Source organism: Mastacembelus armatus, chromosome 13 (genome assembly GCF_900324485.2).
Source record: "Mastacembelus armatus chromosome 13, fMasArm1.2, whole genome shotgun sequence".
In the NCBI taxonomy this organism is placed as follows: Eukaryota; Metazoa; Chordata; class Actinopteri; order Synbranchiformes; family Mastacembelidae; genus Mastacembelus; species Mastacembelus armatus.
In genome coordinates this window covers 23,596,686-23,611,250 of record NC_046645.1, presented here as the reverse complement: position 1 = coordinate 23,611,250, position 14,565 = coordinate 23,596,686, and the positions used below count along the sequence as shown (strand labels likewise).

General features: G+C 40.9%; 1 protein-coding gene across 1 annotated transcript; it reads left to right on the top strand.

The window, feature by feature from the left end:
* The first annotated feature begins 9,517 nt into the window (after positions 1 to 9,517).
* Positions 9,518 to 14,296, top strand: LOC113145594 (leucine-rich repeat-containing protein 15). The gene is made up of 4 exons (XM_026332495.1): positions 9,518 to 9,759; positions 11,213 to 11,301; positions 11,485 to 11,716; positions 12,292 to 14,296. The coding sequence occupies exons 3-4, from the start codon at positions 11,504 to 11,506 to the stop codon at positions 14,173 to 14,175; spliced, it is 2,097 nt and encodes a 698-aa protein (XP_026188280.1). The 5' UTR covers positions 9,518 to 9,759; positions 11,213 to 11,301; positions 11,485 to 11,503; the 3' UTR covers positions 14,176 to 14,296.
* Positions 14,297 to 14,565: the final 269 nt, after the last annotated feature.

Below are 14,565 nucleotides of genomic sequence, written 5' to 3'. Positions count from 1 at the left end.
GTGACTCTAAATTGCCCATAGGAGTGAGTGTGAGTGTGTGAGGTTGTTTGTCTCTATGTGGCCCTGTGATGGACTGGTGACCTGTCCAGGGTGGACCCCTGCCTTCCACCCAAAGAGAGCTGGGATAGGCTCCAGCAGATCCCTGTGAACCTGATTAAGGAATAAGTGGGTATAGATGATGGATGGATATTTTTGGTTTAAAACTGGTGTTTGAAAGTGTGCATTCACTTTTTTAGTTTCAAACAAAAATGTTAAGGGAAACTGTTGATCAAGAATACTGACGTGGTTAGTCTGTCTGCTGCAGGAAACCATCTCATTGTGAGAGGAAGTCATAATATTTTGATGCATATACAATGTATTATTGTTTCTCTGCTATGATCCATTTAATAAAGCAAAAATGCATAAAACTTATATTCAAGAGAAGAATCTTAAATAGGAAATACTAGTGTTAGTGAAAGTGTCCATATCACAGACTGTGTTTCTGCCACCCAGTGAAAGGACACCTTCTGCAGAGCTCTTGTCTCTAGCAGCTAATGGACAGAAACAGTGACAGCGTTTTCTGATGCAACACTTCCGCTGGTTTACAAGACCATTATCTCTCACACACATGCATGTCATATAACCGACAATGCAAAAATATTGGGTGGCATCAAAAAGAAGTTTGAAAATGCAGACACAGAGTTTTAAAAGTATACAACTTAAGATCGGTGAGAAAAAAGGAATCACCATTAAAATGAAGATCTGGTACATTCAATCAACAAAACATCTGCCACTTCTCTGCACATACAAACACACTGAAAAAGAACAAGAAGAGCGGATATTGTATCTGCATAGGCAGCCTGGACTGAGGAGACCTACAGTAAGTCAACACCTGAGAGCCCGACAGCAGAAGATCCCCATTACACTAAAAACACCTCAGGCTAACTGTGTGCTCTGACTGTGAGGATCTAACTTTCTTTTATGCTTGTCAGCCAGTTTGTTTTTGTACCAGTGTGTATTTGTGTGATAATGTGTTTATTCTTAGGGGTCTGTGTGTGTGTGTGTGTGTTTGGCCATTAAACGCGTGTCTGTGAACTGTGTCATTGTTTGCAGGGTAGCCTGATCTCCAGAAAACGCCACCTGCTCAGCACCAGTTGCTGACTAACCGCTTAATTAGAATTACATAATCGCTGGCAGGAAAACAATTTGCATTCAAAAAGCCATGACAGTTACGTTTGGATTATATGCCAATAAAGTTTATTGCCAACACATATTTCAATTTGGTATCTATTTTTTCTATTCATTCCTTCGTTTTGAACTGTCATAAAGCCTAAATCTCATTATTGTTTGGTTGTGAATAGCTGTTAGAAATGACATTACTAAAGAACTTTCAGAATTTAAAATACACACTTTCACATACAGCGGCTTCAGGCTGCTTTTCTTTTTCCATATTTTATTGTTTTGTAGATTAAAAAGATTAAATTGCCAAAACTTAAAATTCCCTTAAAAACCTGCCACTGACATGCTCTTGAGCAAACCATTTTCAGGAAGATCTACTAAATCTCTTAAGCTCTTTTCCCAGCACTGCTCTGATTTACAGTCACACCTTCAGGCCTCAATCGGCTCAGTTTTACCACACTTTGCTTCTGCTGCCCACTGGTAAATGTCACCACAGCAACTGGGAGCTCAGTAACTTCCTCATAGGCTCTTTGGTAGTAGCTGTTAAGTCTAAACACATGGTAACTAAATCATCTCTCCAGGGATTTACGCCGGAAAGTTCCCTGTAACTGTCCCACTTCTCTGACCTTTGAGCTGCTGTCACACCCATAACACAAAATACAACTGAGATGTATTAGGGTGGCAAGTGTCCAAAGCAGCACACGACGACGCATAATGACCAATATAGGTCTGCTAATACAAACCCTCCCAATTCTTTCTCCATCACACATGGTTCGTTTGGCCTCAGAAGACCAGATGATTAAAAGCCTGGAGCTGTTTATGACTGTATCTGGTGTGTTTCTAGGTGAAATAAATGCCATCAGGGGCATCAGGGGTGGGTGCCAGCTTTTGGGTAACAAGTCAGGACAGTAAGCTCATGAATCATTCACTTGTCCAGGGAACACAAAAGCCCTGTTCTGCCCTGCAGTGGCACACACGAAAACATTTTGCTCTTTTCCTAATAACACAAAGCTGCACATGTGCATACAAGCACTCACCCACACCTACTACAAGACTTCCCTGTCTCTCTCTCTCTCTCTGACACAGAACACCTCACAATCAGCCCAAAGCAAAACAGCATGTCCATTCCCACAGTACAGCAGCAAAAAGCACAGACATACACGGACACCTATTTATTAGACTTATCCCACCCTTCATAGACCATAGTCTAGCTCTGTTTCTCCATCACATGGATCACTATCCTAAAGTGAAATGTACTATTATAACCCTAAGCCCGAGTGCAAATGCAACACTGCAACATTAGAGAAGACAAAATGTCCTTACAGGTTTTTCCTCAGTCTTCTTGACAAAACACAGCATGCTCTAAGAACAAAAATACAAAACAAACCCAAGACATACACACGTATGATGCAATTCTGGGCAATTAATCCGGAAATCAGACACAATACAGGGGTTTGAATGCAAATAGTTACAGTCTGCACTGTAAACCATTATAATGTTACAGCATTGTTAATTGTGCTATTCTATGCTGCTCTTTGTTAACTAGACAAGCTAACAACTAAACCAAACAAACAAACTGGGGATAAATAAATCGGTATCTAAGCTAATTAATTAATTAAGTCACAAAATCAAAATTAGAGGAATTAACTTTCAGTTAATTCAGTAGCACCATGTGTTTTTCTGTTTATCTCCAAGTGGAGACAGTTTCATAAACCAGAATATAACATTTTTAACCAGCACAGAAGCATGTAAGGCTGTCATTCAAACATGAACACAGCTAGCACTGATGCTCGGCTCGTTGTGTCGATGACACTGTGCAGATTTCATGTATTTTACAAGCGATACCTTTCTGATGCATGTTGTGTGTAAGAAGACAAGAAGAAGAAGACTTTGTGACTTTGGATCCCAGAACTTGGTGGGAGACAGAAGTAAAGGAGGGGAGACACGAGGAGAAAAACTAAAATGAGGCGAGGAGATAAGCAGCATTGGAGGGAACAGAGAGTACAAACGTGCAAATTGCAGATTGTGGTGCAAAAACTATGGCTGTCATAAGTGCTGTGACTGCTTTATAACTCTACGTGGTGATAATGATCTCAGAACGTCACAAAGCGCCAGGAGGATAAATATCACAGCTCAACTTGTGTAATGAAGTTATGACGGTCTCCACTCTGGGAGAGCTTATGAAACAGGCCAAATGTTAAACACACGTGTACATGTAAGGCTACAATAACAACACTACTATAATCCCAGTTATACACATTTACGACATCCACAACATTTATAAGTGTACACTGTAAAACATACATTTACTCCATTTGAGCCGCTAGGAGAATAAAATAGTGAATTCTCAGATATAACAGGCAGGATATCAGAGTCTATTGAAAACATTTTCTTGTTTCTTTTTTTAAAAGCATTTATTAAATAGCTCTTAAGCTAAGTGAATGTGTAAGCTAAGACCCGCTTTGTTAGAGGGCACAAAGGAAATAAGGAGATGGTTTCTTGGATCAAAAACAGCTCAAATCAGTTAAGAGCATCTTTATTACATTATAGCATCCACTGAAAATTGTATTGCTCCTCCAGAATCTGATCTTAAAGAACTTTACCCTTCCGCCATAAGAAAACCCTGATATAGTTAAAAGTTAAAGTTAAAAATATTCTAGATCAAGTCGCTCCTCAGAATTGTAATTCAGATTTGAACCCAAAGGCCACAGTTTGACTTGTTCTTCAGATGTTACCAAATTCTCATGAACATTGTGTCCTATACAAATGTTCCATTTACACATGTTCCCTTGGTTAAATAAATAGCAGACACATTATATTTCATTGTTACGCAGACAACACACAATTATATATTTTACTGCAAGGCCTCCTGACTGCAATGGAGATATAAAATGGTTAGCTTGCTGAGGATATGACTGACAGTTGAGGTAAATCATAAGCTTGACTTCATGCCCACAAACTTAATGCTGATTATGAGAAATCTGGGAGTAAATTTTAATTCATATTTGACCTGTGACAAACAAGTACAAGGAGTCCCACTCGTAATTATCATTAGTTGTTGGGTTCCATTAAAATCAAACCATTTCACTTTGCTGCTAAACTTATTCTCTCCCACCGGGTCTATTGTAGCTCTCTAAATAAATAAATAAATAAAAACACTGAATCTTCTGCAGGTGGACCAAAATACTGCTGGTGGACCTTTAACCTGAACCTCCAGATGAGAGTACATTATTCATCTCTGTCCGAACATTCAAAACAGACACCACATTTGTGTCTTGTGTTGTGATCTATCCTATAATCATCAATCTCATCACATCTCAGTGTTGCTGTTTTGATAACAAGTTGCAAGAGACATGGTGATCTTTAGCTCGAGCCGCTGTTCAGCGTAAATACTCTAAGTAACCAGAACTACTGTGTGACGTTGCCTACATATCTAGTAGATTGGCTATGTGAGAGCAAGTGACTGTGTGTTGTCGAAGCGTAGTTACGTAGGTGATTTGGAGGACCCCCAGCTGTTGCCATAGTGAGGTTGCTAACAAGAGTGGCTTGTGCCTAACCATGCACAGCAATTACTCTGCTGCCCGGCTTACAGCCAGTCTGCATTTCCATGTAGTATAAGATTTCACTTGTACCAGTTTGGACACTATATGTGTTTTTTTTTTTACAATGCACCACAAGGACAGGAAGCACATAAATATGACCACCTCTGGCAAAGGGCTCAGGACTACTGATTTCACGGTGGTGTGGCTGATCTAATAGCTCAGTAAGTTTTGAGAGGAACAGATGGCTTTTCCAACAGGATTTTACATTATTGCAAACTAAAATGATCATTTCACTTAAACTGCTTCCACAGTCAGAAATAATGGCTCTTTTATGCACAACACCAGCACTCACCAAGCAAACATTTGACAAAGATGGAACGGCATAAAGCATTTAACAAGCTTTGTTCATAATAAAATGTTTTATCACTGAGAAGGGAGTGACCTGTGGCACCTGGTTTTACTAGTAATCTCCTAGTAATTGTGTTAAAATCATTTGACCAGAAAGACTGTGGTTAGGTAAAGGAGCTTTCTGTTGTTATGACTGAGTTTCTTTATTCTGATTATCACTGGAATAAAAGGTTTTATTTATATGCAGTGTCACTTTTTGGGTGTGGCCTGACACAATGTATCTAAACCAACCACAACAGGTTTACATAAAAAGACCAAAATAGGCCTCGTCTTCTTCCACCTCTCCAGGCAATAAACACCTAACTGTAATAATCCACAGTGCGTCAGGAGCACGTCAGAAACCACACAGCGGGTTGAGTACGATACCAGCATCTCTCCCGTGTGCATGAACAGGGTATGTATGTCTCGCTGGCTGACATTCAAAACTACAGTCTGTAGCCAGCACAGAAAACTATATTTCACTCATGTCAGTCATTAGAGTTAGACTGGCCCACCCCAAATAATTGCGCAGATTCTACAGTCACAGTGGTAAAAGGTCACTGTGAACACCAGGTAACCACTGGATAAATTCTGCGACAGACATTTGCACATCACCTAAACAACAGACACAGGGATCAGGGTACTGACGACATACCCTTTAAATAACCTTTAGAAAAAAGAAGGGAAGTTGTCTGTATTTTGACAGCTGCCGGCTGGGGCTGCAAAAGGAAACAGCCCATTGTGAGAGCTTCAAATCTGAAAGGACTCACTGATGTTTCAAGCTGCTAGGTAGGTGCCCTTGAGATATAGGTGGATACTCTCTGTGCAGCTGCACTGCTGGTGCTCAGACAGAAAAACAACAGCAGGACAACCAGGCTACCCTGACACAGCACATTTTGTACCACTGGGTTGCCTGTCACCCGGTTTCATCAAACTGAACTGGACAGACCAGGTGCAGAGCTGGAAGTGAGGTGATGGAGGAGGGATGGACTGGCAGAGAAAATGAGAGATGGATGCAGGGCAGGCTGGGTGTGGAGAGGGATGGGTGGCCTTGCATCAGATGAATTAATTATTGATCAGTCGAGGGACGACAAACATGCGCTCTGAAGGCACCGGTGTGTGAAGGAGGTAGAGGTGAACATCCTGGGGCATTTATTTTGGAAAGTCATTGATCCTGTTTGTGCATTTTGTATGTGTGTACCCAGTGTAGCACACCTTAACCTCCACTGTCCCTCATCCCTCATTTCCCCGCCCATGTCCTCCTTCTCCAGCCTGGCTCCAATTGCTACATGTCCCAAATGAGTTGGGGGAGATTAGCAGGCGTCTGTCATGATTGCAGCTGCTCTTTGCACATGAAGACTAATCTCAGGGCCGGGGGGGGTATTATTAACATTTTCTTTAAAAGCATACATCCACATTGTAACCTGCTTCTGTTAAAGGTGACAGATGCACGTCCTGTGTTTTTTCATGTACTTACATGGTCGGGGTTCCGCTCGTTCCCAGGCAGTGCCGTGCGTAAAGACATTTTTGTCCCTGAGTGCGCTTCGCCGTCCAGGAGAAAAATCAGCCGGTTGTGGGTCTGTGTTCACACTGGGTTAGAAACACCCCCGGACCAGCCTGGTTGTCACTCACACCACCAGGCTGTGCGTCTCAAAAAACAAGCCTCACTTCTCATACAATCCTCATTGTCACAGTCCGTGAAGGCAGCACAGATCACCAAGACGGTGATCCAGCTTAAACTGATGCGTAAAAAAAAACACCCGAGTCTCTACATCCACCTCATGTCTGTCTGGTGGTGTTGGTATCGACCCAGACCGAACCCCCCTACTTGGCTTTTCACTTTCTGCCCGTACTTCTCAGACGTTTTCGTACCATTTCGGTGGTTCCCAGAACTAACCCTGTGATCACCGGCTGACGTTCATTGTCTTTGGGTGGGAAAGGAACGAAAACAAGAGTGAGGGTTTAAAAACACCAAACGCAATCGTGGACTCTGCGCGTCCCCACGACCACCAGGGCAGCTTTCTTATCAGCTAGCTAAAATTAATTTTCTGTGTCAAACGCTAAAAAAGGTGGTTCCCACGGAGAAACTCTCAGGAAAACACAACCAGGAACAGTCTAAGTCCCCGACAGATGCTCGGGGCTTTGGGGGATAAATCAATGGCAAACTGCGGTTATTTTAAAGAAAGCGGCGGATGTGCTGCCTCACGGTCTCCGGGCGCTTCCTCTCAGTCCAGCCCGCCCTTGGCTCCTCTCAGTCGGCTCGTCTCAAAGCGCCGTGTCGGGGAACGAGCAGTGGCCGCCGGGGCCGGACGAGCAGCGACGGGACACGTAGAGACGTCTGTTCGTTTTCCGTGAAAGGCACGACAGAAAGCGGGGACCCCCCCTCCACAGGGACGAGGGCACGCGGGAGCAGGTCGACGTGCACGGCGACAAGGCAGGGTTGCTGCGTCCGTGCCCGCGCACACGCACTGACACGCGCTTTCTCTTTTCACATGCTGCCTTCAGGCGCCCCTCGCAAAATCGGCATTCAGAGTGTCATTAACATAGATAAATATTTTGTTGTTTTCATGACAATATCTCTTGAATGGAAAATAACAGTCTGTAAAGACAACATTATTATCTCCTCCTAGTGGTCGAAACCATCTTCTTCTTCTTATTATTATTATTATTATTTTTATTATTATTACTCTTTTATTATTAGTATTCAGTGGTGAGTATTTCCATGTTGTGCTACTTCAACTTTGGACTTTTTCCTGCTCTACATTTTTCTGATAACTTTAGTTCCATTTCAGAATCAGATGGATCAAACAAAATACAGTCTGATCATCAAACTCTATTAATCCCTGGTGAGAAATTCCCAAGACACCCAGCAGTATATAAAGTACTTCAAATTAGAAGTATATAAGGTAGTTAACATCAGCTACCCAGCGGTATATAAAGTACTTCAAATTAGAAGTATATAAGATAGTTAACGTCAGCTACCCAGCGGTATATAAAGTACTTCAAATTAGAAGTATATAAGATAGTTAACGTCAGCTACCCAGCGGTATATAAAGTACTTCAAATTAGAAGTATATAAGATAGTTAACGTCAGCTACCCAGCGGTATATAAAGTACTTCAAATTAGAAGTATATAAGATAGTTAACGTCAGCTACCCAGCGGTATATAAAGTACTTCAAATTAGAAGTATATAAGATAGTTAACGTCAGCTACCCAGCGGTATATAAAGTACTTCAAATTAGAAGTATATAAGATAGTTAACGTCAGCTACCCAGCGGTATATAAAGTACTTCAAATTAGAAGTATATAAGATAGTTAACGTTAGCTCCAACTTTACCAGCTGCAACATTAAAGTGATGAACACAATATTTATTATTTATATGTAATCGGTACAATCCAATATTATCATCACACATACTCCTTTGTTGTTCTACCATGCCCTGTGCTCCATTAGGAACCAAATTTCTTTTCCCTTTATGAATGACAAGGATATATGTAGCAACAACAATAAAGCTAAACTTGAACTTGGTCAGTGTTGCGTCAGTCTGTGCTCAATGCTAAAACACAGACACAAGAGGAGTGACCCAACACAGCGTAAAGAATGACGAAAAACAGGAGAGACACTACAATCCAAAGAGAAACTACAAAGAAAACCAATATCATTAATGTGCTTCCATCTCATCCTTTCTCATATTTCTGTCCTGTCACATATCCTACATGACATACGTGCATTAACACTGGTGGTATTTATTCCATGTTTCTCCTGATGCCATTTGACATTTCAAGGTTGCAAAAATGCATGATGAAAAGCAGAAATGACAGGAAAGGAGATGTTATATAATATTAACACTGGGCTAAATAACACAGCGATAGTTATCTGTACAATGCAATACAGTTGAAAAGCACCACAAACTAGTCTCTCAATCACAGAGTTGAATAAACACTGTTCGAAAACAGTTTAAAGAAAGAATTAACTTCTTTTTTTTATCATGAATGAGAATTTATTGCATGACTGTTAAGTGACATTACATAGGTGTACCCAGTAAGATAGAATGTAAGTGTGTTTATTTAGTCAGCAAAGTAATTCAGAATCTGAAGTAATCACCTATTCTACAAGCAAAGGTGAAATTGTGTATTTGTGACATTTTTAACAGATATTGTGTCCAGCACATTCCCTGAAAAGTACAGCATTGTTATTAAAGAATTTCACTTTACTGATCATTATCATTAATGACATTTAATGACATCTTGACATGAAATGTAGGTGTAACTCTTGATTTGTCACCTGTACAATGTGTAAAAGCTAATTGCTTTACTCCGTCAAGCAACTTTATTCCTGAGTTTGTACCAGAATGAGTCTAAATACTGACACACACATATGACACTTATTCCATCTAATCTCCATATAAAATCCCTTAAAAACAGAATGGCCATTTGGAGAATATAGATTGTGGTTCTGTTTAACTGTATTGTGATTTTGAGAAGGATCAAGAGAACATGTACTCCTGATTAACTTTTATTTTAGAAACAAGTCTTACCTGGACCGATCTGAACCTGTTGGCACGAAACCAGGGACTCATCCTTCCTTTGCACCACTGTTTCCCGGTTATGACTGAGACCTTCAGTGACCTGAACCCCCACAGACAGAGGGGCTGATACTGAAACAAGCAGGTGAGCAGCACACAATCACGTCCACAGTAATCCCTCAGAGAACAGAAACAGAGAAAGAGTTTTAGCAGCAGAGCAGAGTGCTGCCGCTGAGAGAGAATCGATGCCGGAAAGAACAGCAACAGTCCATATTTCCAGGGATTGCAGGGGCTGTACCGAACACTGTGTTACAGAGCCATCAATGGCCTCGCTGTCCGGTCAACTGTGTATAAAACAATTACAGGAAAAAATACTGGATGTGGAATCATCAATACATTTAATGGTCTATGGAAAAGAATGGGAGGGAGATGAGTCTGCTGCTGTTGTTTTCTACTTTTTGAGGGAATGTGTGTATGTGTGTGTGTGAGAGAGAGAGCGCAACAACTACTGATTTGTGCTGCTCTGAGCCCTTCGACCAGGATTGATCCAGCCTGTGGCTCATACTGACCCAGAGGACATCAACAAACAAATAAACCACCACGATGTATTCCATAGCTCTTGAGCACAACCGTCGAGCCTAATTTCCCCACCTAGTTTCTCACCTCCATCTTCACCTCTCATTTCACTTGATTTTGCACATTTTTCTAATTCTAAACAACAATCTGAAACTTATATTTTCCATCTGTATGGATCATGCAAAGCTTAAACTGAACTAGAACATCTTTCTTTCTTTGCTCATTGACCAACATCAGTGTTGAGATTAAGTGAGTGTCATCATCCATAGCTGGATCCCAGCTTTGTCATCAACATAGACTGCCATCTGTTGGTGAAATAGTGTTACACATCTTGGTGACAATATAGTTTGCAAAACAATAAACATTGCTCTTGCAGCTCTCATATTAAAATGATTTGCCAGTGTAGATCCTAATTTCACAGTAAGTAATACATTATTTACACCAACAAAATACATTTTTTAAATTCGAAGTTATGTATATTTAGCTATTTGGGCCTTTTAAATAAATAACTCTAGGTTTTCATGAGAAGAGATAAGGTCAGTGCTACTCAACTCATATTCAAATCTAATTAACAGGGACAAAGTGTCTTGCTCAAAAGAAAGTTTGATTATTTTGTTGACATCTCAGAAAAGGTATCTAACTTTTATTTAATCAGCTAATTTTACTGAGGTTGCAGGAAAAAAAAAAAAAAAAAAGACATCCAGATAAACAAAATGCCTGTAACATAGAACATGCACAGCCAGACAAAGCCAATCATACATACAGCAATAAGTCGTCTGATAGATAATACTATAAATAGTAATAGTAATGATAGCACTGTTCACAGTGATGAGTACAATAATAATCTCTTAATGAAGCACAAAGTGTCAATGAGCTTTATTGTAATGCAATAATGATCCAATGATGTGGTGTGCCAGGGTGCTATGAGGAATTTGAAGTCTGACTTTACGCATGACAGAAGTTTTGCTGTTGTTCTAAGAAAACTCATTCGGTAACCACACCTTCCTCTGCAACACATAAAGACACAGACAGTCTGCAATTGGTGTCACTCAGGTTTCAGCAAAACCATCCTGCAAGAAAAACAACTTCAAGCCCTGTCTTCTCATCAGTGGTAAGTTTTGATTTAAAAACAACTTACAGAAGTCAATATTAGTTGTAATGTGAAATTACAGCTGTTACAGCTTCAATGCCTAATTGAATGCAGTGATCTCAAATGTATTATTCTTCAGTGCATAAAACACTGTGACACAAAATAATGTTCTAATGTTTGATTTCTCCCCAATCTCCATTTTAGTGTTCTGCTGCAGCTGACCATGCTGGCCTTAACCCTGGCCACCCTGGGCCTTTTGGTATGGGTTTCTGACCTCTGCCCCCCAAACTGCCAATGCGTCCATGACCGGGCATCTGTTACATGTCAGAGAAAAGGATTGGACCAGATCCCTGAGCTTCCAGAGGGCACAGAGCAGCTGTACGTCCCCTATAACAAGATACAGGAAATACCCTGGCGTGGGCTGGAGAAGCTGCAGGTAATTCAAATCTCTATTCTTATACTAGACCATAGTTAACAAGAAACACTGGCGGCCTGGAAGATCAGAAATATCAGATGGAAAATATGATCATACATTCATCAAACAGACAGAAACACAACTAATACGTCCTTACACATTAGCTTAGCATAAAGAAAAGATATATATGGTAAACAGCTAGCTTGTCTTATAGTATAAAAATCACCGGTGCCTCTAAAGTGCACCAGCTCACATGCTATGTCATATTAGTGAGCTAGTAGGCAAATTTAATTACCATTAGACAGAGTCAGGCTAGTTGTTTCCATATTTCATGTCTCTATATGCTAGGCTAACAGCAGCTGTTGACCTTTGTCTTTATTCAACACGCAGATATAAGAGTTTCTGGTTAATGTTATTTCAAACTGTTTCCTTAAGCTCTCAGAGTTGTTCTACACCTGTGCTTTAAAAGTGCAAATAAAAAACTCAAATGACTACTTTCATCATCACGACTTTTGAAACAGTGGACTGGCCTTCCAAGACCTTCAGGTTTGATGTATTACCTTACACTATTAATAATATTCTTGGATATCCTACAGATTCTGGACCTGGTTGAGAATCAGCTGCATGCCTTCCTATCTCTCAACCCAGTTTGGCCCAGGATGATGAAACTGTCTAAGCTGTTATTACGTGACAATGGCCTGAGGTCTCTACACCCTGATCAGTTCTTGAAATGCCCTGCTCTCACTGTGCTGGACCTGAGCGAGAACCAAATTGAGTACATACCAGTTGGATTCCTCCGTGGATTAGCTAATCTCCAGACACTGTTTCTGAACTCTAACCAGATTCAAAAGCTACAGGTTGGTGTATTGGAAGGAGCCTTCGCTCTTTCTGACCTCCACCTCAAACATAATATCATAACACAAATAGAGGACGATGTTTTCAAGAACGCCACTGCATTAAATGAGCTTATTTTGTCAAGCAATAGAATCACAAGTGTTGGTGAGGTCAGTTTCAGAGGAGCGACAGGTCTCCAACACCTTGACCTGAGTGATAACCTGCTGGTCACTGTTCCAGCTGAGGCAATCAGGGATGCAGCTAGACTCCAGTTTCTGTATTTAAAGATGAACAGACTCATCACCCTTCCAGAGGACTGCTTCTCTTCACTGAGCCTTTTGGTTAAACTAGACTTGAGCAACAACAACCTGACTACCCTGCCCAGTGGAGCACTGAGAGGTCTGACCAAGCTGAGAGAGCTGGACCTCAGTGACAACCTCATAGATTCTCTTCCCTCGAAAGTCTTCAACGAGCTGATAAACCTTCAGTTACTTTATTTGTATGGGAACAGACTGACATCTCTCCCTCCGGATGTATTTAGTAACTTGACTAAGCTGCAAGACCTGCTGCTGGACAACAATCAGATCTCTGCCATTCCAGATGGAGTATTTGATTCACTGTCCAGACTCAAGGTGCTACAGTTGTCAAAAAACCACATCCTGGAGCTCCAATCTGCTTGGCTCTCTAAGCTCAAGTCATTAAAGAACCTGTACTTGGAGCACAATTACCTGACGCACATTCCTAGAGGCCTTTTCCACAAGAAGAGGCACCTCAAGGAGATAGACTTAAATAGCAACAACATCAGCTCTCTACACCACTCAGTTTTTCATGGTTTGGTAAGACTAAATTCACTTAATCTCTCTTATAACCATCTCTGCTCTCTACACTCAGACCAGTTCAGTAACCTTACCAGTTTAAAAGAGTTAGATCTAGATAACAACTGCATAGCTAAACTTCCTACAAGGCTGTTCGAGAGTCTAGCAAATCTTACAAAACTGAACCTCGACAACAATCGCCTCTCAGAGATGTCTCATGATGACTTTGTTGGATTGACAAGTCTTAAAGAGCTCAGGCTGAGCTTCAATCACCTCCATGACATCCCTTTTTATACCTTCCACCTCCTCCCCAACCTCCGCATGCTTCTGCTAGAGAATAACAGCCTAAATAATTTACGACCTCAGCTCTTTGCACATCTTTCAAATCTAGCAGAACTCAACTTGGATGGAAACAAGCTGGATCACCTGCATCCTGATGTCTTTCAAGGTCTTACAAACCTGCAGACATTGAGTTTAAAGTTCAATCAGCTCAGCACAGTGGAGAGCCAAACTTTGTACCCTTTGAGAAACCTCAAAATTGTCTATCTGTCTGGCAATTTGTGGGACTGCACCTGTCCTCGTATTCTCTCTATCAGCTGCTGGCTCAACATGCACAAAAACAAGCTAGGAGATGTGCCCATCTGCGTCTCCTGCTCTTCTTCAAACTCAACATCCTTTACTGTGCATACCCCACTCTCACAGCCAGTGACGCCTCCTTTGCTGTTACAAGATCGTTGCATTGCATGCTCTGCAGGTACCTCATTGTGTCCATTTCCTCTAGAAGTGCTGAATCTGCTCACAGTGTTTCTCATAGCTGTCTGCCCACCATGATGTCCTTTTGTGGGGTTGTTATTTTCTCTCTTTGCTTTTCCTGTCTGACCTTGGCTTAATGCATTTGCTTGGGGAAGTCATTACACTGGAAGCTTCATATTCAATAAATGCATTCAGAAACTGTGTTAAACAGATATTACAAGGAAATTTCTACACTAAAATAATGTGCAGAAGTGCAAGCTAGCTATGCATGTGTTCATACAGTCTGTCAAAACTCTTGATGACAACAGACTAACTCATAAATTGCTGGGTGTGTAAATTTTAAGCTTTATAAACTTGTTCCAATGCATTATTAAAGTCAAAAGAAAAAAAAAACAAATATTAGCTCAAAATTTCAGTTTATCAGCTTAACTCGCAGTCACATAGTTGAGATATAACAAATATGGACAC